This window comes from Platalea leucorodia, assembly GCF_965183815.1.
Source record: "Platalea leucorodia genome assembly, chromosome: 3".
NCBI lineage: Eukaryota > Metazoa > Chordata > Aves > Pelecaniformes > Threskiornithidae > Platalea > Platalea leucorodia.
In genome coordinates, this window is record NC_138825.1 from 51,714,069 (window position 1) to 51,741,515 (window position 27,447).

At 35.5% G+C, this 27,447-nt stretch overlaps 1 protein-coding gene across 8 annotated transcripts in view; it reads right to left on the reverse strand.

The window, feature by feature from the left end:
• The window catches only part of QKI (QKI, KH domain containing RNA binding), a 163,356-nt gene that overhangs the window by 37,117 nt on the left and 98,792 nt on the right, over positions 1 to 27,447 (reverse strand). For all 8 annotated transcript variants that reach the window (XM_082305715.1, XM_082305719.1, XM_082305713.1 and 5 more), the window contains one exon: positions 14,178 to 14,321. In XM_082305715.1, the coding sequence (XP_082161841.1) occupies positions 14,178 to 14,321 (144 nt within the window). The remainder of the gene's footprint in view (positions 1 to 14,177; positions 14,322 to 27,447) is intronic.

The following is a 27,447-nucleotide window of genomic DNA, read 5'->3' on the forward strand; positions in this document are numbered from 1 at the left end:
GAAGGTGCTCATTACTGAGATGAGAGGCAATTTCACTCGCATCAGATCCTTTAGGATTACGAGCACTCTCCAAGCAGGATGATACTCTGGTTTTAAGACATTCTTCTCCTCCCTTATGCAACTGTACAGGATTAAAATCCACAAAAAAGGACAGGACAGTCATGCTCTGGTTAGCATCCCTAAGATGCCACACTTCAGACATCAAGAGAAAAGGAGGGCCCTGCACTGTAACACCAAGTACTTCTTATAGGAAAAAGAACTGACACTTAAATCATGATCAGATCTTTTTATTGTTCTGGATCAAACACTGATACAAGTGTAGGAATAGTCACCTGTATCAATCTCTCTTTTCCAAGAAACTCAATGGAAAACCCCTTTAAGTTCAACCATGCTTTCTAGATGGTGCCATCGTTTGTCCCTTTTAACGGTGGATTATGTGCCACACAGGACAGATGATGTTCTCTGCCAGAAATGCAATGCATCCATGTTTTTTCGAGGAAAAGAAACTTTTATCACCAGAAACACAAAAATGCTCCTGACAAAGTTAAGGAAGTGTAGCCATATGCGTGAGGTCAAAGCCAGGAAAAGAACTGGTTAGACATCTAAAGGATGCCCCGATAGTGAAGTGTGATGCTATGTACAGAGGAGCACTGAAAAGATAATTTGAAAAAAGATTCTCCTCCCCCAAAATCCACAGTGAACTATTATTTCTATGCTTTTAAGTGTATTATTTAACTTGCTTGGATTGCTAATACATGCTAATAATATTAATGTTTTAGAGGACTACAGACATGTTTACTGTTTAATTTCTATAATTACAACTCTCAAACTAAAGACTTATTTCTGAAATTACTTTTTTTTTATCATAAGTAACAGGCTGATGTTCTAAAGACCTTTAAAGACAAAACTTCCTATTTCTACTTTTTACATAAGCTTCCCTCGAAAAACAAGCTGTTTAGAGAAGTCACAAAGGAGCGCTATTTACTGCTCTTATGCCAGTTAAGGTTCCCTGCTAATAAACTGTTTTAATTAAACAGGATTCTACTTTGACACTTCTATGAAAGAAATTATTAAAGTAAAAAGCAAAGCTTATAAAAAAACCAAACTGATATCAGAACACGAAAAGGTGTGTTGTTTTTTTTCCCCCAAGAGCTATTAGAGCCACCTCCATCAGAAAGTTTACTCAATCTAGTAAGAGAAGCCATGCCTTAAACCACAGGTGCTTTTCATCAAATGACATTTAGTCATATATCTAGTTTGCTTGGTTCCCCATAACCTTAAATTTGGGCTGAAAGGGTATATATGATTCACATTTGAAGGAAACTGATTAAACAGATTGAAATGCAGCAAAAATAAATAAAACCAGCACCTAGAGTATGTTGGGGATTATGTCGCAACTACATCATCATAAAAGTTGTCTTACCAAAGATTTCTAAAGTTTCCAAATCAATTTGAGACTTTTAGTAAAAATCAATTCCTAGATTTCAAACCTAAACCATCGATCCTTACTATCACATCCACACAATTGTGCATCTTACTTTCAAGTTCCTAAAAGTAACCTAGACTAGGATTTTTAGAAGAGCCTGTATACCTTAGATGTACAAATTACTATTAATTTTAATGGCATCTGGTTACTGGACTCACTTAGGATCTTAAAAAAAAAAATCCCACCTACAGTAAGTAGTGAAAGAAAGTATTATTTAACGATGATTAACATTTATATGTTGGGACTGCTGCAAACAAGTTATTTCTAACAGCTGCAAAATATATAGAAAGTAAAGCATGGAATAATGTGAATAAATTGCGTTATTTCTCAGCTTTAGTGTCTTACATGCTTCATTTTATTTTCCAAATAAATACTACAGTATGATTTACACAGGAACAAGAGATGACATTTTCTCAAATTGTACTGTTAGAGTCCCTTTAAGGCTGCCCAGTTCAGCATGACTCCTAGGTGACTCTGCAATACTGCTAAGCTTCCCATTTACTTTCTAAGGAAGACAAGACCTATCATTTAATACCTGGTTTACTAAAGCCTTAAAGCACAAAAGCTACATAGCTGGATATATACACTTGTAATTTTGGAAGTTCCTCCACAAAAATATTTCAGTATTACGTAGAATTTACGTGAAGGCTTATGCAACAAAAAAATTTCCAAGATAATTTAAATTAATTCTAAGCTGAAATCAATGAAACTATTTCTTATTAGCACAACTTTCTGCATGAACACAAGAACCCTAGAGTTTCCCCCACAGTCTCCAGTCTTTTAAGATAATAAACTTTGCTCATTCTTCTGTTTTCAGCACCACCTGCAAAACTACAGATTGCTACAAAAGAATTAGCCTTCCAGTAATGACCTTTCATAGATATATTTTTTTTAAGTAAACATCAGAGTATTTTACAAATCGGTAAGGAGCTATCACCACACTTTACAGATGACGAAGTTAACATTTATTTAAAGAGTATCTTTGCTAGAATAGGGGAAAACAAGTGTTTATGACCAGAGGAATTTTTAAAGCCTGGTTTTTTTTTTTTTTAATGTGTATCTTTTTTGAATCTGATTGACCTTTGGATCTTCAAAAGTAATGGATTTCCCTGAAGCTTTTCTCACTGCTGAGTAATAAAGCATCTCTTTGCAGACTTCTCCACCATCCACTAAGACAGGAGCTCATACTGCAAGGATTGCTAAAGAAGTCCCTTCTCTACAGCCCAAGCACCTTCTTTGTAAATCAATCAGTAATTTCAGGAATGACTACTGAAAAGCAAATACAGGCCTTGCTTTTACAGGCTTAAGAAAAAACAGTATTCTTCTCAACACTACAGCAATAGTCTGTTCCAAATGACAAGAAATACCATTAACTGAAAAATCAGATTAGCACATTATTACCATGTGTACCACAGTGGGTTAAAAATGTGGGAGAAATTCACACAATCCTCTTAGCTCCCTTTGTCTTTCATAATTTATCTTCCAAGGCAAAACAAGTGGTTATAGTCTCTCAAACAGCTTTCCTGTACAATATGACATGAAGATTTTATTATCGATAGCACTGATTTTGATTATAAATTCTAACAAACTAAGCAAGCAGGCTCTCATTTTAAAACTTTGAAACTTTTCTTTAAGACCCTAGCAACTATAGGCCTACTCATTAAAAACTAAAAGCTCAGACTAGCAGATACAGAAAAATAAGGCCACTGGCTGCCTAACATAGCCAGAAGGCTTAGCAAAGAACTAGAATTGCCTCCTTGCATAATTTCCATCACTACAGCACTCAAGTGCCCGTGAGTACATACGACACATCTCTAGTCCTTCTTCTAGCTTCATTTCACCTTTCCAGAGGTATCATTTGCTTGCATTAGTACAACAATATCAGTATAGTTACTATGGTTCCCAAGAAAGCCAGGGTAGTCAAAGTTTAAATTTTGTTTTCAAACTAGAACACATAAGCTAGAGAGTGAAGAAATCCTGAAGAAGCTACTTCCAAGATGAGAGAATAGTGGTGCATGCAATTACACGACTGAAAATTAGTTTTCATCAAAATTACTACAAATGATCTTAAGACAGCCAACTCCAAATGGTGGATTTTGGGGTTCGATTTTTTTAGTCTCATGAAAAAGGATTTCCAATGTATAATTTTGGAGACTGTAGAAAAGTGTCTAGCAAAGGCTGGATTTATTTATTTATAAACAAAGCAACTGAAATTCTTAGTATCTACAGCTGTGTTTGGTCAAAAAGAAAACTTCACATGTTCCAATCCATTTATAAGAACCTGCAATATCTGAATAAAGTATTAGAGACCCCTGACTTTTTAATAAGATTTGCTGGTGTTCAGATTTCCTTCTACCTAATAATTCCAAGTGATTTGAAATTTAAAACACACTTCACTTTCCAACACGAGTTGAATTTCATGAACGTAACTTACTATGTACACAGATGTTGTGGAAATATTAAAAATTAGCTAATAATGGTAATACTGAAGACAGAGAAGGCAGTTCTGTTTTCATTAAGTTATACCTATTAATAAAGTATGTTTGAAGTAAAGCAGAGCTTTTAAAATATTTATTAAAATACGTAAGATATAAGAAAAAAAAATATAAAAAGCATACCATTTCCAACAACCCACAAAAAAAGTACTACTTGATGGAGTCTTAAATGCTTCTCATTAATAACTGTTTTCCAAGCAATGCAGCTTTCCAGTAACATCTCATCTAATCCTTCACTTTCCAGAACAGTTTACCAGTCTCCAGTTAAATTTAATGTATGTTACAAATGGCCCAATCCAAAATGATGTAAGCTATTTAAAATAGTTAGCTTCAATCTTTTATATCATGCTCACCTATGCTTCTCCTGATAACAAGGTCCAGGACATTCCCATATTAAAGCCTTAGCCTATAAACAACTTATAAAAGAAAGAGAAATCTTACTAGTCCTCCACTGGAAGCTCAAGCATTTCTGTACTGTTTTAAAAAAGAAACACTTAAGTTTTCTGTTGAATAGTAGGTAAAAAACCCTGGGCACTTTTCCAAAGGTTAGAATTTTCTGTGTTCTGACGTCAAAGTAGCATAATGTAGAGCAACTTGATGACTATAAATCATCAGTCAGCATTAAACCACAGATGTTTGTATGACAAGCTTTATTTTTGTATAATTAGAAATCTAGATTTCAAAACTAACACTGGCAATAAAGAATGCTTTAAGTAGCTGGAAAATGGAAATGTTTACTGGTTGCTTTACTATTACTCCACACAAAAATCTTTGCAATTGCTGAGATCCCTCCAGAAACCACTGCCAAGACGACTTGTACATAAAGTGATCTGACCTCCTTAATATAGTCTGGTTAATATTTACTATAAAAATGTGTTAGAAGTGCAGGAAAACAAATTTCTATTCTTTATACTATGTCTCCCAGGAATCACAATTCTACAATTAGCATTTCTTCCACTTAGGTATAAGGCTGTGATTTCAAAAAAGAAAACCAACCAACCAAAAAACAAGTTTCGGTATGGAAGTGCAATAAAATTCAACTACAGTTAAGACATGTATATAAAAATTTAAAAAATCAAATTCTCAGAGAAAATTCACCAAAAAGTACAGTTATTTTGAGGTCAAAAATATGAAGTAAAATAGGAATCTAAAAGACCCACTGTAACTACAAATGAAGAATAAGGAAAATAATGCATGGATAATTTGTTGCCATTTTCTTGTCATCTTTATCAAGATGGACAGACAAGGAGAAACATAGCTTCATCATCTACTTCTTCCATAAAGGGAGAAATACTTTAACAAGATTTTATATAAAGATCCTAGCTTACATGTTTTGCTCTGGGGCCATCAAGAGAAAAAGAACAAAGATATGGAAGAAAATAAAAAAAAAGACTACAGGAAGCACAGGAAAAATAGCCAAGAATAGAGGAAGCAAGTTAAAAAAATGGGATGAAGAATGGAAAAAAGTTACAGATACCACAAAATGAATTACCAGAATCGGTCAATGTCATTTTTTCTTCCACAACTATGTCTACTGAAATAGATTAAGCACATTTCTGAAAGACAGACAAAACCCATGTAGAACCTAATTAGAGTTCCTAATCAATGCATAATCCTGATTTGGAAGGGCATGTGCCTACTGAGTTTCAGGCAACAGAGCTTCATTGTTTCTCTTTCAGAAGAGACTATTTTGTAAGTTTCCCCAAGGTCTTTTTCAGAAATTACAATCTACCATTTCTCAAGTGATACATTTGTAACACCTTAAATAAATGAATACAAAAGAGGGTGATATACATCTCCAATAAATATTTTGGAGAAGAAGGAAAAGGAGAAAGAGATAGGGTACTCAACAGTAACCATATGTAGGCACAATCAACTGATCTCCCTGGGTTCTAGAAGCTATCAAACATGTCCGTAAGAAGATTCAGCCTAACAGCTAGATTAAGGTGCTTAGAAATAACTGTTGGAGCTTCTTTCTCCCATTAGTATAAGGAAAGCCTAGGGAGAATAAGAATCAGTCTGAACTGCTACCTAAGTTCTAAGCTAATAAAACTAGACATATTTCTGTAAGTATATCTGATTATGACTACATGTCCAAATTTGTAAAACAAGCAATTGAAATATGTGAGGGCACAGATCATCATAAATTTATATATACCTTTTCATTATTTGCCAACTTTTTGAAAATGTAAAGTTGAAAACACATTTATAATCATAATATAAAAGAGCAGATTTTATATCCCCTTTCAAAATTATTCTCATGAACAACATTCTGATGAATAATAGTTTTCTCCTTAGTACTACAAAGATCATTTCAGAAGAGTTGAGGAATTTAACAGAGTTTAAACAAGGTTTAATTCAATTATGTTGCAAATCACTTAGATATCTTGTATTAAATATGGTCTCAAAAATAATTTCCGTCAACAGACTTTATTTTGGTGGTAATGAACCACTGCTCTACAGAGTTTCCACCACAGTACACTAAGATGGAGAGAGCTGCTTCACACTTGCGGCTGGCCTGAAATAATTTTCTTAATGGTCAATACTAGTGTAAGCTTAAAAATTTAACACTGCAGTAATACATCAAGTACAATAGGTAAACACATCCTATGTGAACTGGTGTCTTTTTAAAACTCAGACTTGCATTACAGTAAAAACTTTCAGTGGATAAGACTGTTCAAATGCATACCAGAATTTACTTAAGGACTGCTCAACTTAACTAGTTCTTTATTCAACTTGTAAGCTGCTGAAATTACCAGTACTAGACATACTGGATAGTGGAAAACAGAAGAGGAAAACCTACATACTAGTAGGCTCTCCTCTTTTGTTTTCCACTGTCATATTCTGCTACGCTAAGTTTCTGATTATTTTGTTGTCATCCTGTCTGCAGATGAACATACTCACTTGCAGTTCTACAGAAGTTTAAGTTTATTTAAGGGTGGTCTGCTGCAATGCCATTTTACTCTGGCTGCGTGTTCTCATTCCGTCAGTTCTGTCAGCGCTAGAACAAAACTGAGTCTGTAGCAAGTCAGCTAATCCAAGGTTAAGCTCTCCACCAAATGGACTTGCTACCCGGTCAGATGAAGGCCAGTACTTTCTGATGCAAAACAGGAAGCAGGAACAGCAAATCATGAAGGAATGGCAGGACTGCAGCAGCCCTTGGTTCATACTGTCACGGAAATATTAAGTCTGCTTCACACGACTAAAAATAACACACTATCACCTCTCCTCCACATCAAAAAGTTTACCACGTGTTATCTAGCAGTCACTCCCGAGAAGGCTGGCTGCTTCATTACCCTACCTACAGAGCTTCCCTTTTGATCATTTACATGACGTGCACCGAGAGACACTTCCATCTGAACTGACAAAAAGATGTGATGCAGAAATTTCCTAAAAGGCTTTTAAGGACAGCAGTGTCCTTTTTCTGCTACTGTATCACTTATTCATTTCATAACTTTAATTGAACAAGCAGCAAACAATGGATTGCACAGCATGACCAACATTTCAACAGGGAGACTATAGAAGGCAGCACTATATCCTCACTTGTGAAAGCAAAAATATAAAACCAGCATACCATGCAGGAATGAGTTAGAAAGAGCTATTCAGGGAAGTCAAACTTGCATGCAGAATTTATTGTGGCTTTTTAGGTGGCTAAAACAAATGAAATCTTCTCCTATTATCTTTCAAATTTCAAGCTTTTTCTAGTCTTACCTACAGGGCAACAAATTATGTACAGCTTTACTACAATATCCACTTTTTTTTCTTTTTTTACTAAGGCATGATTAAAAATTCTTAAATCAAAATTCCTTCTACTGTATCAGGTTTTTGCTATGGAATTTACAGTACACAAAGTTCTCAGAGTAAAAATGAAGACATCCTTCAGTTTATTGTAAAAAGTTGAAAATAAACCACAATGAAAATTAACAACTACATTTATGAGGAAAGTATTAGAAATTTTCTTTAATTAATAAAAGAAGCCCCACCTCATCACACTTGCTGAAGGCAGTCTTTGGGAAAGAAATGCTTTTAACTTATCCAACTGAAAAATAAAACTATTTTTATATATAGTTTTTATATATATTTTATATATAGCTTATATATATACACACGTATATTTTATGTATATTGGCAATAGCCAATACTATTGCCCCTTCATTATATTCTCTCTTGTCATGTAAAGAAAATGTGTTGTTTATAGGAGTGACCAAAAATAGAAACACCATCAAAATAACACCTCTAGTAACAGGGAGTAAAAAGGAGGAGGACAGTTAGTGAGTACTTACATACCAAGCATCACTATAAAGAACATTCCAATTTGTAAAAATCATACAGTATACAGCACATTGAACTGGATGAAACACTAGAATGTCATTTTCTGCTGCTGTTTTGATAAGGAGTACAGCAAACATTTGGAAGAAGAAAGTCTATGAGTAAAATCCTTGCACGTTAGCTGGATTACCATGGAAAAGACTCACTTCTTTAGCAAAGCAAACCATTCAGTGTAACCACAAAATGCTTGGACTGTGGTTTTCTACCATCTCTTCACAATTTAAAGCAACAGATACTAAAGAAAAGACTGTATCCCATTTGACACAGGTATTTTTGTTTAACCATTGGGTCACACACAGCTGTTTGCATTACATCTTCATACAAAGTTTTGCTGATATTTTTGTTGATATACTTATCTTTCAAGTCACTGAACATAAAGAAGAGTATCATGCCCCATGACACTTACAGCAAATAGTTTGTTATTTGATTCTTTTGTTCAATGATTTTTTTCTTCAGAGCAAAAAGATGGCTAACATTATCTTCAAGGTGAAAAATCAAATCTTACCTCCCCAGATTTCTTTCCACTATTTACTTCATTCTTAATTCCTCTGCCTTCTACTATACAGAATATAGTAATACTTTGTTTTATAAACAGTGTATGTTATCTGTTTTAATCTTTTGACATAAAAAAAATAGTTCTTAAGGTTTTTCCCAGTCCCATCCTTTGTCACAGCTGATACTGAAGGCAGCCATCATAAGCACAGATTTTCCCGATTTTCTCCATGATCTAGAACTGGGTTGCAACTTGGTGAAGCTGTTTTTATTGCACTACAAGTGAAGTGAAATACAAGATCTTACAGTGTTAAGTTGCTTATTTTCCTCTGAAAACAGCCAGTATTTCTTATCATACTGCCCTAGTTACCACATCTTCTAAGCATTCTGTTCCCTGCTCTTACTTTTACTTTTCTAGTAGTGCCCTGCACTTAACCTTACCAGCGCCTCAGGCCAAAGTAAATTCACCCAATAGTAAAACCTTAACTCAAGAAGATTCAATCAATCACTTTCAGCTGCTTCAGCCTCTTCAGCAATTTTCATATATTTATACAGTTGTTCTCGTTCTGATTTTTTACTACTCTCTTATTTGTTAAGCATTTCTATTTTCTCTGTTGTTTATGAAAATGTTTAGAGGCAAGAGTGTATGCTTTAATTCCTTTATTTCAGTTTCACTAAGACTTACTCAGCCTTCCAAACAGCTTGCTGGAAACAGACTATAGTCATAGCAGCAACTATGACATGGCTGAAGGACAGTAACATCAGGTAATCCAGCACTCTTCAGGCCAGTTTGGTATTTCTGCTTTAACATTTGGGGCTTTGTAGCTCTGCAAAGTTGGTTTTGTGTGGGTTTTTTTGTTGTTGTTTTGGTTTTGTTTTTTTTTTAATTTGACCCAAAGACTGGCAAAATTAATTTCCAACTTCAGCTCCTCCATACAGCAAGAATTACCCACAAACTTTCCTCTATCATTAAATGGCTTATTAGGTTTTGGTAATTTGGACTCTTTGTGAATTTATGTTATAGATCATCTTGTTACTAGAACACCGTTTCCACACCATCTTTATTTTGCATCCTTTCCTTACTTCATTTTTAAATTCCTCAACTACAACACTGAAACATCTATACTAAACAAGATTAAATGCTTGGGAACACTATTGAAGACTGATGGTAATTGTTGTCCAATGCATAAAGATGCTACAAAACACGGAAAAATGACCATTTTAAAATTGGTTGTTTGTTGACTCCCATCTACTTTAAGCCATAATTATATGTTTTTCCATATTAAGGAATCACTATCTCTTATATACCATGGGTTTATCTGTGTTTGAATTACCTTTAAAAAAAAACAAACATTGCCATTTACATTCATGTACTCTACAGATTTTGACAGTATAAAATTAATATTGCTACAGTATTTGTTTTAATTAAGCTCAATGATTTTTTTTTTAAAATAATGATACTTTCCCCCATACCATACAGCTAAATTTAAAGATATTCAAGACTGGAAAGTCTAAAATCACAATTATACTCAAGAACCAAATGTATTAACAAAATTAAACAATCTTCTACTGAAACATTCTTTCCTACCCATCGCAACCTTAAAATTCCATTATCATAGTGGCAAATGATATACACAGTTTGACAGGGACCATCACTGACTAATAATATGTCTTCACTTGTCTTCAGGCAAGATGGAAGCAGCAACCAAGTAAAACTCCAGCTGCCCCAATACAGGAAGAGCAATACAAAGAATGTGAAAAACACTGATTCCAGACCAAATTAGAATAGTTAAGCAGAAGCCAGAAATGGGATCTTTTCCTCAGAAAGGAAAAATGTGGAGTCAAAAGAAAAAGGGGCAAAAAGTATTTGCCTGAAATTTGAATTCTGTTGTACGTGCCTCATCCTATATAAAGACAGTTAGTATAAAGGCAAATTAGTAATTAGAGACCTGGACATCTGTATAATGAAAGGAGTATCTAGAAAACACATTCAGCCAGAAAAGTTTATCCAGCACTTCTTAGAACGTGTAGAAGCCTTACGTATTTCTAGCAGAGGAATTCAGCCGTACTGCCCAGGACCTCAAAGAATAATTCCAAACCCTTAATGACACCATAACTCAGTATGCTATACTTATTACGAACGTGCCCTTACAGAGGCTCTGCGTTTTTTCTTACATTCTGCACTACACAATCCAGAGCATCTTTTGTCTTTCCTTTGCAAGAGAACTGCCCGTCCTTACTGAACTTTTGTGAATAACAAATAAACTGTCAAAGCTCTCACAATGACGAGAGGAGAGGTCAATAACCTGTAGGATTCACTTTAAGAGGAGGCATAAGGATGGTACAGCTCAATGTGATCCCAAAAGCCTGAAGACTGCTTTATTCTTCCTGTTTTTCTTTGGAGAAAAACATGGAAGAAACAGTACCATATGATCTTCCAGGTCCAGATAATGACTAGTATCTCACTGAACTATGTGGAAGAGGAAAAGAATTAGTCCTACAGAACTTGAAGTACAGCCAAGATAAAAAAAAAGTTTCATACCAAAGAAATGTAAATTAAATACAAAATAATAATAATTTAAAAAAAAAATGTTTTGGCCTTTCTCCTTAGGGAGAAAAAAATGCCTTGTTCAGCCAGTCTGCCTCAAGTTTTCCTTTTTATTTCTAAAGATAAACTCTTTGACTATACCACCATCTTGGTAAAAACCCAAGAGCAAGTGGAAAAGGAAATCAATAATTCACATCCACATGGAAAAAAAAAAAAATCACTAGTGAACCAGATTCATAAAGATGATAAGAAACACACTGGACTACTGAAATAGTCGCATTCACCCAAGTACCTTCAAATAGAAATCCACTTTACAAATGTGCCTATTTGTGCACCGTTGCTAGAAAATGTAATTAGGCTTTTTAATATCTTGACTATAAAAATAACGGATTATTCCAAGAAATTAGTAACTCATTCCCATCTCTAACACTAGCTTGCTTTTCTGAAATGTATCCCAGAAAACCAAAGCATTGCCTCTATATGGCAAGAATGAGACTGAATATTCTCTCCCACATAATCTCAAATTTTATTCAAGTTGGATGGATATAAAACAGAAATACATTAATCTGTTTATCAATTTTAATCTTCTGACATTTATTTGGAAAACAGTAACAGTTGTGGGTATTCTACCATGTGAAAGGGAATTTCCAACTTTCCATTTATACATTTTAGAGCATCTTTGGAATCTTCCAACATCCACAATTTTCCCCATCTTATTATGATTAGCTAGGATTTCTTTTTTTTTCCCTCATGCTTACCCAGATTATTTAAAGGTTTATGGCTTCCTTCATAGAAGTTTTCGATCCATATCTTTTAAATCTAGAACAGAGTTTTTCAACTCTCAAACTGCCTGAAACTATAATTTGATTAAACAGCCATTTTTGATACTAATTGAACAGATGCAATAGGTAATGCAAAAAACAAATTCACCTATATACTAATTCATTAGCACGTGTTACACATGCCTGTTTCAACGAGGCATAATTTTCAGAAATGAGAGGCAACAGACCTTTAACTCTTGCACATGTAATAAGCACCACCCAAATCTCTTATGCTTACACGTAGTATATAAAGATGTTAATGAAATGAACTGACAAAGTGTTTTCCAAATGATGCTATATTTGGACAATAGCTAGCCCTGTGGTGGTGTGTTTTTCTAAAGCGAAAACAAAAATCTACAATCAGGATTATAGAGCTCCCCCAACTGATTAAGTTACTAAATGAGGCAGAATATTTTCAAGACAAAGAGTTGGCTGACACTATCACAATGAAAAACTACCAGTGTATTTTTTTTGGGGGGGGGGGGGGGGGGGGGGGGGGGGAGGGGGAGGCTTAAAACACACCCATACACCAGCTCCGGAAACCATGCATAACACAAACATACATAGAGCATACACATTAGTACTTCAGATGTATTGGGGTTTTGTGACCTATCAGGTCATCTTGAACATGACCCTTCAGTCATATTATTCAGTAATATGAGGGAGGTAGAAGAATCCAACAAACATTTAACAAAATTAATTCTGCATCACATGGAAGTCTGAGTTGTGTGGTTTTTAAACTATTTGCTGCATAGTAGTTAGAGAATGAATATAAGGTTTCAAGTTCTGCCCATATAAAAAGTCTTTTTCTTATTACCATTTCTAATCCCGACTATAAACTCAATCCTAATATGCTCAAGATCTCTTTAGTAAATGAATAAATTCTGAAGATCTGCTTTCTCTAGTTGTCTTCTGCTTTCAGAGACTGACAATGTGCAGTGTGAAGAGGTCTAAATTTTTTCGTACTTCCTGCTTACTATTCTACCATATTTTGTTAACTCAAAAATTAAGTCTCTCTCCTGATCTTTGGTAACTTTTAAAAATGTGTTCTGAATAAGTTTGCTTATACAGCATATGTGCCACCACAAATTTCCTCACAGCCAGCATCTATTAGCATTCACTAAGCACCCAAAATCACTAGGTCATTTTAATACCATCTACTACTTTCTTTCACAAAATAATCTCAATTTTTCCTTGTAATATGGAAAATTTTTCCTCCACTGAAAAAAGATATAATTTATTTTTATCATTTTATAATGATACAAAAGTGGTGGTAAAAATCAGCACAAAATGCAAGTTAATGGCATGGGATGCACCATACAGCCATGCTGAGTCACCTTGCTTTGAGTGAGAATACAGAGCAAATCCAAGAGAAGGGCTCTCTCAGCGTAATTCTGGTCCCTGCAAAAGGCTTTAAATGATCTGGCTGGGCAGAAGGCAGTTTATATTATCAGGAAATGAGAAAGACAACCCATTTTCCAGTTTCACTGTGTTTATTTTTCCCCAGTATATTGACAGCAAAGTTTTTTGATACTGTGTTTCTGAAGGGTTTTGTTCTTTCTGGAACATGTTTAATGTGATGTTTTATGTGATGATCTAAGAAAACACACCTTCTTTTCTTAAAGTATCAGAATCATCTCAAAGCAAAATATAAAAGCATGTCCTATTTCCCCAGCCTTAAAGCAAAGCATCCTTATACTGAAAGAAGGTGAGAAAGCTAGTGTTTGTCACAGTCCAGCACTGCTTTTTAAAGGTGATAAGAATTCCTGCATCGGTATCTAAAACAGGCAAAAAAAATTATCATATCTTAAAAATATTATTCTGTTCTGAAGAATAACTTGATCCAGGATGAGACATCTTAAAGATCACTAGAGTATTACAAAATAATATCTAAACTTCATTTTAGGATGCTGCTCTGCACGCTTACTCTTACTGCTGCAGTATCAATTGTATTTCAAAAGTAACTTCTGGAAATGGAAATGGAAGACTTGCATACAAATACTTACTGCAGGTATCAGCAACTTTTTTACTTCTTCAACAGCCCTCTTCAGTTTTATTTCTGCTCTGTTCTGAGCATCCTCCACAGTGATAAGTACATGTAAATCTTCATTCAGGTGTTCCCAGTTGGGCTTGCCTCGGTTCTGTTCTTCCTAAAAAAAAAAACCAAACATGGAAGCTATCAAGCATTGTTACATTCTGTGTAAAAAAAAAATTACATAAACAGTAGACAAACTCAATTATGTGAATAGTACAAACTATTTTCAATGAGATGGGAAAAGACTTCATACTGTGGAGATTGGTTTGCTTTATGTGGTTACTTAACAAGAACTTAGGCTTGAAAATATCTTTCTGAGGATATTGTTTGTGTTGGAACCTCATACTTTTTTCTTGTAGAATATGAAACACAATCACAATGATTTCTTAGAGTACCTTTCCCAACCAAACAAAGGAACAAGAAGTACTACAAACACAGTATTGCTTTTGATATTCTTTGGAGCCTTTCAAGGGTTAGACAGATAAAACATACTGGTCGTTAAGCAAACTAACATTTTCAAGAAAAGTGAAACAGACACCATATATAGAAACTCTATCCGAATCACTCCAGAGGACAAGAGAGCAATTCTTCAGTGTTAAAAAATCACTTCTAAATACTCATGAAGAAAAGGTTCAAGAATCAAACATTACAAAAGCAACAGAAGTTGCAATTTTCAAAGCAGAGCTACATGTACTGGATGAAGGGCAGGGAGGAGGAGATGACAAGGCTTTAATACTGAAGTCACAGAAGAGCATGTAACAAGACGGTCACCGTTACACAGGTACTCTGTTACATCGACGGCATTAAATAATCCCAAAGATAAATCTTAGTAATGATTTCAGAAAGGGAGAGGATGCTAAACAAAACATTTTGTAATGTAAACATTTTTAAACAACAGATATCAGTAAATTTAAATAACACATTCAAGTATCCAGTCTTTCAAAAAAACAAGATAATGAACACGACACAGAAGAAACTTTCTAACTTTATTTTTATTAAACAGTGAATAAAGCTAGCTAAATTTCCCAGAAACAGAATTTAAATTTGACAGTATTTAAAATGTAATAAAATGAGTAAAAAAGGGGGGGAGGGGAATCAAAACTTTAGTAAATGAGAAAGGTTTACTATGAACTTTTGGATCTAAGTAAAGGCCCGCATAAACAAAAACACTTATTTAAAACTTAAAATCCTGGGCACAATAAAAGAGCCTCCTATTTGTAAGACAAACATCTGTGGCTTAACCACAATTCATATATGAAAAAAAAAAATAAGGCAAGCAAAGTTAATTGTAAATGTGTCTTTTTCCCCAAATTTCCTTAAAATTCTTCCAGGAAATCAGACATGCAGAGGAAATGTTTGAAGATTTAATACCAACAAATACTTGCAGTCCTTTATATTCCTATGTACCTGAGGAAGCACTGTTCCTTAGAATATTCCATCTTTAATTCAGCTGCTTTAAGTCTGAAATGTTTTGTGGAATAGACAAGGATAAAAATGGGGAAAAAAAATAAAATCATAAGAGATGTAAGGAAAATTTATGTAAAAGAATCAGTACGTTGACGCTACTCTTCATGTAACATGTGAACATACACACTATTCCATAGCATCAGCTACTGTAATTTTTTTTTTTAAATGTTATCTTAGCCAACTTTCCAAACAATGGTGGCTGTGAAAATTTCTCTGTGAATTTCAGAAGCTGAAGAAAAAAAGAGAGAAAAATAACCCTAATTCAGAAAAGAGAACTTGACTCAAAGTGCAGCTGAGTTATAACGTGTTCTCTGATGTAATTTAATCTTTGAAAGAACTATCTACCACAAGGTATTTGCAGCTAATTTCACTCAATCATGATCAAAACTCCACTATTACTATTTAAACAATTCAGTTTATTTTTTTTTTCTAGTCCAAAGCAGGAGTGAGCTGTTTTCTTTTAAGATGGTGACAAGCTATGTTAATATGAGGTAGTACAAAGTATTATGTTACAGGTATGATGAATGAGAGAAGGTTCCTAAACCAGCAGAGGGCAGAGCAAGGAACATGCCGATACCTCTCGCACTGACTGCTGGGGAGCTGACACAATGCTGGAATGGGAAAGGTACCAGTTAGTAACATGAGATGCATGATAACCAGCACAACTATAGTACCATGGAAAAGAAAAAAAAAAAAAATAAAAGGCAAGAGGGATAAATGACAAGGAAAGGTGTCCCCAAGGAAAATGGCAAGTTCTGTTCCCAAAAGAGAAGGAATGTCTAAATGCAGTTTTAGCTACCATGTGATTAAATGGCATGCTTATACATAGTGTGGGCACAAACATAAAGGGGCCTTACTGCACTGTATCGATTTCTTTCATAATAAAAATAATACGCTGCAAAGTCTCAAAACTTGGAAGATTTGGAGGAGTTACCACCTGCCAGCAACAACAAAAAAACCCATGCATATTGTTACAGTGGATGTATGCCTGATTTGTAACTTTCAGAATACAGAAAAATACTTTGTTATATAAAACAAAGTAGCCTGCCTCTCTGTTATTTGGTATTTAAATATTTTACATTAACATAATCTCAACTATTGATGCTGTACTTCAAATTATTCTGTTGCAGCATGAGGATTTTTTGGAGTGTTTTTTGGGGTGGGTTTTTTTTTTTTTGTTTGTTTGTTTTTAAAAAGCTGCACATCGGACAATAAATAGATGATACTGTAGATCTTTTTTCCACAAAAAGTTATACTCCCCCTTATTTACTTTTAGGTAGAACATATTGTGTGTAAGGCCAATAATCACACAACTATTAAGGTCAGGCCTCACAGCACAAACAATCATACAAATACTTACCAGTATAAGTGAACTAGTATATGACTAATTCTACATATGGTCTTCTATGGTCCTGAAGTGTTCTAGTATTATTAATAAAAGTCCTATTGTTGTGGAAAGTACTATTTCTCAAGGCAAATGGTAAGACTCAAAGAAAGTTTTAAGAAGAATAGAAGTCCACAAGATATGTTTTGAAAAAACAATTAGTAAAAAAAAAGTTAGAGTTTGGAATGGGCTTCAAATTTCTTCTGTTCTACCTCAGCGGACCAGGGCTTAGAATTCCTCCACTGCTTCTATTCTGTCCCACGATGTTGCTCTCTTAGTGGGTTAACAGTTTTTCCAAGAAATGTCTTTTGGTTTATTGAAAATGCTAGTGGAAAGTAATACCAATATGTATGTTCAATTATTTATTTGCTTGCTTGTTTTTACCAAAAGCGGGAAATTCAGGTCTACACTAGGTCATTCATTCAAACAGAAAGTCAGATGCAAAATGCATGACAGGGCTAGGCTCACGGGAGGAGAGATAACCTGCAATCTCTTGCAGTTAAGAGCTGCAATTTTTTATGCTACCTCATTCTCCTTTTAAATCCTGAAAGGATGGTTTGGGAAAACATATTTTCCCCCAAGTAAAATCTTTACTTAAATTAAACTAGTCCTCTGTGCAACAAGTCTTGAAAATAACTTTTTCCAACCCTGTTTTATTACAGAAAAGGCTGAACGGGTAAATTGAATGTATGTGGAATTCAAGTTGGAATGTGTCTTAAGACTCATGAAATATAGTCCAAGACTTTAAGGGTCTGTTAGGGTTTTCTTTTGAAATTGCTTGGCGAGAAAATGGTGGAAAGATGGGCAGGAGAGAATGACTACAACCTTCCCTTCTGCATAACTTTGTAGAAAGAAACTACAAACTGTGGCTATCTTGAAGTGACGTGCAGCTAAGACAAACCAGCTTACTTCACAGAACCAGAGAACGGCTGAGGTGGGAAGGGACCCTGGACACCATCCTGCACACCCCCCTGCTCAGGGCAGGGTTAACCCTGAGGGCAGGGTTGCCAAGGGCCAGGTTTTAAATGTCTCCAAGGATGGAGAAAAACCTTTTTCTTATGTTTAAATGTAATTTATTTTATTTCAGTGTGCCCATTGCCTCTTGTCCTTCAGTAGTAACTGTTGAGTTAAATTCAGCCTGACTGCCAGGTCTATCTACAGAAAAAGCAATGAGGAGTAACAGAAATTGCCATGAGTTACTTTGGGCAAAAAGCATTTGTTACCACAGCAGGACGAGTATGAGCACAGAAGAAAGAAACAGCACCAAGAAAACCTGAATAAAAGACTCGGGGGGGAGAGAAATTCAATTGCATGTATTCAAAACTATATAACATACGCAAGTAGTAATTTACAGCATGAAATTTTCCTGCATCCCAGAGACTGTTTATGGAAGAATTATACAGAAAATATTGAGGCAGTGAAGATGCAGGAAACTACAGAGTAAAATGATTTATGCCACAACCTTGGGGAACAACAATATTAGAAAAGCTTAATTACAACCAAACTATCTTGTCTACTAAATTAAAGAACATTAAGAGCAACATAACTGGCAGATGAAATTTCACTGTGCTCCTTGTTTGGCAGAAATTTCAGTATCCTTAAATATAGCCTAATTCTGTAAACAGATTCCGCTTTCATTCTGTTGCCTGTGCGTATACACTTATTATCCTCAGGGTACCTATACACAATAACGGACTTGAAGAAACTGCTCAATATTTATCTTGCTATTAAGGTCAATGGATCAGGTAGTTTAAAAAAACCAACAACTTGCTACAACTCCTCGAAATTTAGTTGCATAAAAACAAAAGAAAAGGTAACAATTACAGCATTGGGGGGGGGGGGGGGGGGGGGGGGGGCTGTTGGGGGCAGAATTTAGAGGGGAGCCAAAAAGCAGACAAAGGATGCAACTGACTTGCATCTATACAGCCAGGCTTTAATATTAGAAAAGTTGTTCTACGAGGAGAAATACTGAAATCCAGCTCCCTGTTCATTTGTGTCCTGTGTTTTCCATACACCTCACCCTACCACAGTAATTCCAAGTCATGGTCTTATACCTCCTGCATCTCAGTCCTGTAAGGCCATTTCTACTTGCATCTTCATATCCTATCCCAAAGTTTCCTTCTTAATACCTCAGCTATTGACTTAACAAGAAAGAGACAGCAGCTTACTAGCTTTCTGTAAGCTATGCAAAGCAGATAACTGAAAACTCAGTACATCTCTTCCCTTGACTAGAGGTATTTAGGCCTCTCCTCTATCTGGCCAATAATTTTCAAAAAACTTTAAACCCAAAAAGAGAGAAGTGCCTGTCAAGCTTGACTGAAATTGTTCAAAAGATTCAAATGATGAAAGGGGAAAACATTTTCAGACAGAAAGCCATCACAAAATATTTTATCAAGAACATCTAAAAAAACTCTCAAACTTTATTTCTCACCACAAAGGCCTAAAGACCTTCACAGTATGGCTGAGTGACTAAAAATAAGTTGACGAATTAAAAACTGGTGAAGTAGAATCCAGCCATTTCTAGCTGTCAGAATGCCATTAAAGGAAAATGAAATAAAGACTGAAAAGGAATACTTTCCTAGTATCTATTTATATGCAGGCAGGGATATATTAGTCAGACAATAAAGAAAGAATGAATGCAATGTGCTAAGAGTGGAAGGAAGTTTTCCACATGGCATTTTTTTCACAGAGCTATGGCCCTTAGTATTAAAAAAGTGCAACTCCCATCCTATGCACTTTTTCCACTCTAACTCATACAATTTCCAGTAACATTGGCCACTAGAAAATATAAACTCAGCTCAGTACCAACAGCAGGGGCCTTTTAAAGAAATAAAGCTCCTCGCTCAAGGAAACATTGAAAATGAACCTTAGTATCCTCACTCATCTTGAAGTGATAGGTTATTAAATTCTGTTTTCACCAACCTATTACAACAAGCTGCTCTCCCTACTGAATGACAAAACACACAGAAAAGCTAGAGTAAAAGGGAAGAATGTTTTCATATAATGTCAAACTGAACACTAAAATTAAAAGGCATCAGAATAGCTTTAGTCCTTTAAACCATACAAAGGTTTTAATTCAAGTACATTCTAAGAACTTTAATTAAAATTATCCTAAGATATAAGAAACAGTATAATCACTCATAGCCACTTCTCACAGTCAAATGGAGGGGGTAAGATGTGGAGAGAAGAAATTCAGCTATTTACTAAAATTACCACAATATATTTTGTCTAATAAATTGTGCTATAAGTACATTACAATTGACAGCAGTTCTAGTCGAATGTTTCTTTTTCATAATGAAAACATTCACACATATATATCAAAGTTTTAAAAATAATTGGAAGAGCAGTTTAAAAGAAGCTGTGTGAATTAAAAAAAGTTAACATGTTGATTTAAAGCAATTTTGAAACAGAAGTCAAATTTCACTAAAAAGTGGTAAGTTAGAAAGGTCATTGTAAGCAAAATCTAGTCCTGCTCTAGTTTAAGTATTTTTAAATAAGAGTTGATATGTATTGTAGCCATGCAACAATGTCAGGTCTGAATTAATGAGTCTGAGAGAAACATTACTCAACCATTCAATACAGATTACACCTTACTTAACAACCTTTTGTCAACACAGTTGAGCTGGTAAGACAAAGCCAGGGGAATCTAAGAAGAATGCTCTTTTCCCTAAACTAAGTTATTGCTCCCAACCTTTTATGGGCCACAAGAGTTGTCCATCTTGTGTTGTTCAAGGTGACTTTTGTTCTCATAACTGTTCTTTCTGCTAATCTGAGCTACAGAATTTTATTTTTAAGTTTTTGGCATCTCTGCTACAGAGATCACTGAAAACAAACATCTGGAAGACAGAGGATTTCTGTAACATTGTGCAAGGAATAAACCACTTAGAAGTCTCAGATACACAAATAACTCCACATCAGCTGATACATATTCACGAGTGCTGTAGCCCTAATGAAAGAAAAATCACTTGAATCATCTCTTACTGTTGTCTTATTGTATCCTTTTGTGACCAATCTAACAACTTCAAAAGGTTTGCTCCCCTTACCAGGCAGTCCTTATTCCTCCACTGGGACTGGCCCCAGCACCACGCAGCCTTTCAGAGAGCCAGGCCAACGTGCTGATGCAGCAAAAACACATCCCCTTCCCCCCCATTTTCTGCTGTACAGGTGGGTTGAATAAGATCATAAGGGGCTACTGAGTGCCAACCCAAGGTCAGTGCTACAACTGGTAAAGGGAGAAGACAAGGGACCATATTTTAACACATAACTGCCACTTAAAGCACTGGCTCACCATGTCTCGTGAAACTATCCCAAGTGAAATCTAATTATGCACGTGCCAGGGACAGAGCACACAGTTATCTTCATTATCGGACATGAAGCAACTTGTTCATCTATGTAAGAACTAAGTATTAAATGCTAGCATGCAGTAATAATTGCAAATACAAACATGAAGTTTTCTCCTTCCATTTTTGCCAGTGAACTTAAGTCTTGACAGCACTGACCGGTGAAAAACAAACCAACCAACCCTGAAAAACACCCCCCCCGTATTCACAAGTGTATTCACATGATATACTCCTGACATTGTTCCAGTAAAAGTTGTTTCTTTAGAAGTAGCCTACAAACAAAATAAGTGCTTAGGTAAGTAGCAAAAATAGAGGGTTTTATCAGATGAAACTCCAAGCCAGCCCTGCAGAAAACCAGTTTAAAATGATGCACTAATTACAGTATCTGTTTGAACAACAGAAGTAATTTTATAACATGAAGCATCAGAACACACTGATTGTCCTAACCCCTGCTGATAAACTGCTTTAATTGTGCAGTTACAGTCAGGCAAATTAGCATAGACTTTTGCTCCTACTGAGTTTCTAATGGTAGCAGTTCACAAGCAGAAAGCTGGTGAAAAAATAATGTAACAAAAGAAATGCTGAAGGAGTAGCACCTGGTCAGGGAGACCACTGTAGCTTACTTGACATTTAGAGTTCCTGATCGAAGTTTTCTCCTACAGAAGCAACAGATCAACTGCTTAAATTAATAGTCACATACTTACTGTTCTGAATGTCAGACAAGTTAGTATTATTTAGTATGCCTTTAATTACTCATTATTGTTGTATACTAAGCCCTCCTTCAAGACAATTCTGGATTAAGAGGCAGGTATCTTCCAGCTCACATTGAACTAGCCAGTAGCTGTCAAACATTGTCAAAGGGCATTATCTAAAAAAATTTTTAACAACTATGCCAAAAAACTCTGATGGTATGAAACAACCTAATGTTTAAATGCACTGAAGAGGATTCTGTTCTCTGTCTCAGAGCCTCAACACAGACTTTGTGCCCAGGAAACTTCAAACCAAGCGCCGCGCCAAGTTCAGATCTGCCCTGCAGTCAAAATGGTTCCTACGTGCACGGAACACCACACTGCATCTTTCTAAAGCTGTGGCTTCACGGCACAACTGAGCTGATCCAACCACCACGGTCTGCTGATGGAAGAGGAAGGCCCGGTCACCACCCAAGCCAGCGCACTCACCCCCCCAGCTCTGCACGGTTATGGCTGGACAGTGAACTGCTCCAGGGAGTGGAGCCAGCAGAAAACTTCCCATCGCAAAGGGTAAGTTTCTGTGAAGCAGGCAACAGGATTACATTGCTCTGGGATCTTCTTCTTGCCTATTTGTCTCAAGTTCTGCCAGTGTGAAAAATAAGAGCAAAGATTTGTGGGACAAGCTGTATTGTCGAGTGCTTTCAAAACCCAGGAGCCTGTCAAGACTGAATATTTCACTGTTTGGGGATGAAAGCAAAGAAGTTTTGTATGCATCGGTATCCTCAGGGAATAAATGAGAATTTAGCACATGAAATGCACAGCATAATCACGATTCCTGGATATACTTGTTAAAGATGAATGCAATTGTTAATGATGATACTCAAAATTACTATGAAGTGTGAAACTTTACCTAGTCAGAGGAGTGAGGCTCTTGATTTCTCTGACTTTGGACTACAAGTGAGAGTTTTAACATTTTAACTTTACCAGCATTCCAAAAGTAGTGAACTTCATACAGAGAGAGAGTTACACTGATATCCAAGCATAATTTTATTTCACCTACAGAAAAGGGAATAAGCAGTACAGGGCATTTCACAATACTGTGATTATTTTCATACATTGACCACTGTTAATGGAATAATATCTGTAAACAAATATCAAATTCCCCCGAAAGAAAATGAAATACCAATAAAACCTGAATGCAACAGACTTCTTGATTCAGGGTTATCTTCAGACAGCTATTTGAAAGGACGTATCTCCATGTTCTGAACCTCAAGGTACAGAAGACATTTTTAAATGAAGGCTTAGATCAACAAAACCTCATCTGTGACAGCAGACACATTCTTCAGAGCATTCACTAATCAGGAAATACAGGAAGTTTATTTAAACTCATGACTCGAGTCCATTCATTAGCAGTCACCAATTAACTTCAAAATAACCTGCAAGTGTTCTAACACCACTTCTGCATAAACCTATCTGCCTCTAAGTTTCTGAGCATTATTAATCAGTATAAAGCTGATTCTGCTGTTCAGCTTTAGATGGAAAAAGGCTGACAAAAATAAGTATTCTTTCATCTACCTTAGTATCAAGCAGCACCTATATACCATATAGGTATGCACACAGAAATTAAAATACTCAAGTTTACAGAGTCTTAGCATACTTTAGAAGTTTTATTTTACTAATCATTAACAGGATGTTAAAAACAAAACAGAAAAATATATCCAGAATAAACCATTTTTATTAACTAGTTATTCCCCCCCCATAACCTAAAAAGGTATTTCTTAAAGTGGGATCAACATGTCAGTAACATCATATTGTACTGTATAATACTATTAAATTTACTTTTTTAAAGTATATAAAGATTCTTCTGTATATCTCAGTTTTTACTTAAACATTATTCTAGTTGTATTATATTTTAATTTATCATTATATTTCTACCCAGGAGGAAGACCAATACACCAAGGTAATAGCCTTGCTAACACATGCATCTGTATTCCACCCGAAAACTTACCAAGGTGTCTAAAACTCTGCTAAAGTACATGCTGAAAGGCAAAATAGTCGTAATGAAACTGAAAGTCTGATGCCTGTTTTTCATCTGGGATTCTCAAACTAGGAGAGTTGGAAGTGTTGACATCCAAAAGGACTTAACCTAATATACTTTCCAAAACTAACTCAAGGCATGGCAACTTCAAGAAAGTTGCTTTAAGAAAGAAGTTGCAGCTCCAAGAAAATTCAATGTGACAGTCCAGCGGTTGGTACATCGGTCCAGGAAATTACAATCAAGATCCTAGTACTGCCTCAGCCAAAAATGCATGAACATCACCACGCTGATGTTCCAGGCATGCTCTAACAGCAGGCCAAAGAAAGGCAGAACAAGGCACTTTCCACTTCATCATTTAAGACAGCAGATCACTGACCAGGAGGGGAAGAAGAAAAAAAAAAAAAAAAAAAATATGCACGAAGTGCTGGAGGCATCTCTAGCCCATCAAAGGGTGTTGCCAGAAGGTGGGTTCCTGTTCTTTTACTTAGGACTGGAGGCTTTTTGCAGTTGTGAATGATTGAGTAAAACGTATATATAGTACTTTGAGGAGAACCATTATTTCCAACTTCAAGGTGAGCCCCTTGGTTTTTCCTTTTTCCATTCATATGAAGCTTTTACTTTCAGCTATGTAATGAACACAAAAGATGAAAAGCATCATCAGAGCCTGTGGTTTAATAATTTGGGAACTTACGGGAAATACCTGAGCTGTGGTTTCACATTTGTGAATACTTACTCTACTGTTTAAAGAAAAGTGCTATCGCTACTCCTCAGCTGTATTTAAGGGAAAAAAGTGCTCGTTCATTGGTTTCTCGGTCTTCTAGTCTACACAGTAGAGCACTCCTGAATATTTCTTTAGAAATTTTTTTTTAATAGGTTAAAAAACCAAAACAAAACAAAACCCAAAACCCAAAAACAAACCACCAACAAAAAGAAAAAGAAAAACCAAGCCAACCCCTAAACAGCATTCTTGACTGCAAGTTGAACTATCGTTTACAGCATACTGAATTTTGAACACTGCAATCAATGTAGTGTTAGTCACCAGCACTTGTAAAAGGAAAAAACATTAAAAAAATGATATTTTTGTGTTCAATGGAGAACATCATCAGCTCTTAGGCTGGCAGTATAATTCTACACTTTTTCAAACATTTTCTTTCCTCTTTTGAAGTACTATCACATAACTTTCATCAATAGTAACTGCCCCAGATAACTGTGGCATGTGTCTTTACTGAATTTCAACCATTTTTATTTCTCTAATCCATGTTTTATTTCCTCTCTGCCCTGCTTAGATTTGATTGTTGCTTTGCATAGCAAACCTGGTCAATGCATGACCATTCCGCTCCTCAATAATTTGAGCTTAGTGTTAAATTGATCCATTTTTCAGTTAAGCTCATCCTCAAACACCTGTGCTCCAGTTCTTCTATGACAGATCCACATATAAGTGATGTTGAACAAACCACGAGGGTAAAGAAATAACAAAATAAAACTGCACTTTTCTCCAGGTGCTATTCCCGCTTAATCTAAGCATGAATTCCAGCAATTTTCACTCATTTATGTTAAAAGTCTAAGAAACAGACAAAGCTACATTAATTCATATATAGTTTGTTAAATTTCTTTTTTTTTTTTTTTTTTTTATAATTAGGAATAAATGACTGGGTTTTTTTAACTTTTTTTTTTTTTAATTTCAGACTGAATTTACAGCACTGTTAAAGAAAAGGAGGAGAAAGAAATACAAAGAGAAAAAACGTAATAGCTAAGTGACCTTTTAGAGCTATCAGAATAAATAGAGCTGCTTACAGCCTGCATTTTAATGCCAATATATCCACACTTCTACTTTCCTAATCTCAATTTGCCTATCACTTCCAGAGTCCAGTGACTCAGCCTCTGATTGAAAATCCAACCATTTTGCTTTTAGCGTTTCCTCAAGGATGAGGTGCATATATGCCTCATATATATATATATATATATATATATGAAAAATGAAAGATATATCAATAGGGATTCCGCTGCATAAATCTTGGTGAAGGTCTTAAGGGAGCACAACGTAAAGAGAACTTTGTAAAATGACAATATAGACACGCCAACCCTACACTTTTTTTGTTACAAAATAATTGTAAGCTTTTAAAGAGAAAACGACTCCCCATTTTCTCATGCTATTAACATTTACAATAATACGTGATTACTAACATCCTTAACATCTTTTCAGAAGCCGCTTAACACTTAAGAACAGTGAAATTTCACTCAGTGCAAATCTTTGCACAAAAGTATATGAAGATGTCACTACAGAACATTTTAAACAAACTCAAATTGAACATGTTAACATAACCTCAGTGTGCCAAGAAAACTGAAAAGTACCACCTCTTAACCCGCAATGAAATAGACAAGTTTCAGATATAGTTATAAACTCTGCACAGAACTGCCAGCTAAACTTAAGAAAAACAAAAGGAAAATTCTTCCGTACTCCCCCCCCCCCCCAAACCAACTGAAGTAAAAAAGAACAGGTTCATAGTTTTTACTGTTTGTACACACAAAAAAGTTAAGTGAACTCTGTTAAGATTACGAACAGTTACCACTGTTTCTTTAAAATCAGATGACTTACAAAATAAAATTATTTTTATAGTAATATGTTGTTAGCTTTACTTTAGGACATTGTGATCTTTAGAGTTTTACTATTTCTCAAAGCAACAAAAACAAGAGACCCATGACTCAAACCAAACATACCTAGGTAGTAGTTAAGCTTCAAATAACTTCCCGAGCCTTAAAGAAACTGTTCTTGCTCACTGAAGTTTAAAAAAATTAAAAGAGATAAAACAAACATTCATCACCTCTGTTTTTTTTTTTTAGACTTGTTCAGGGGCAGGTTGGGGAGGGGAAAGGGTAGAGGAAGGGGAGTAACTTCAATACTTTAACCGGTGACACGTTGCCAATAGTACTTTACTGCTGGGCTACAAGAATGCAGCAAAATGCAGGAAAGAGGCCGTGCACAGAAAAGCAAAGCTGTTTTTACTGCCAGAGCCAGGCTGACATGGTTGCAATGTCAGAGCTTTAGCTCAAAACCTCTGTCTTACACTGCTTGGGAATAGGTCTTTCTGTTCTGGATAAATGTGTAAGTTAACGATAACTATGAGTTTTGACAAGAACACGCACAGTCGGACTGCAGAAAACAGGGGCAAGGGGGGAGTAATCGATGTTACAACAGATCTCATGCATAAGCTGAAGTGCTTTGTGGAATCCTGACCTTAATGAAAAACAGGGTATCAGCATTGATATGATTACGCCTAATATTTTTCTTATTTCAGTCCTTCGGATGAATCTGCCTTGAAGAT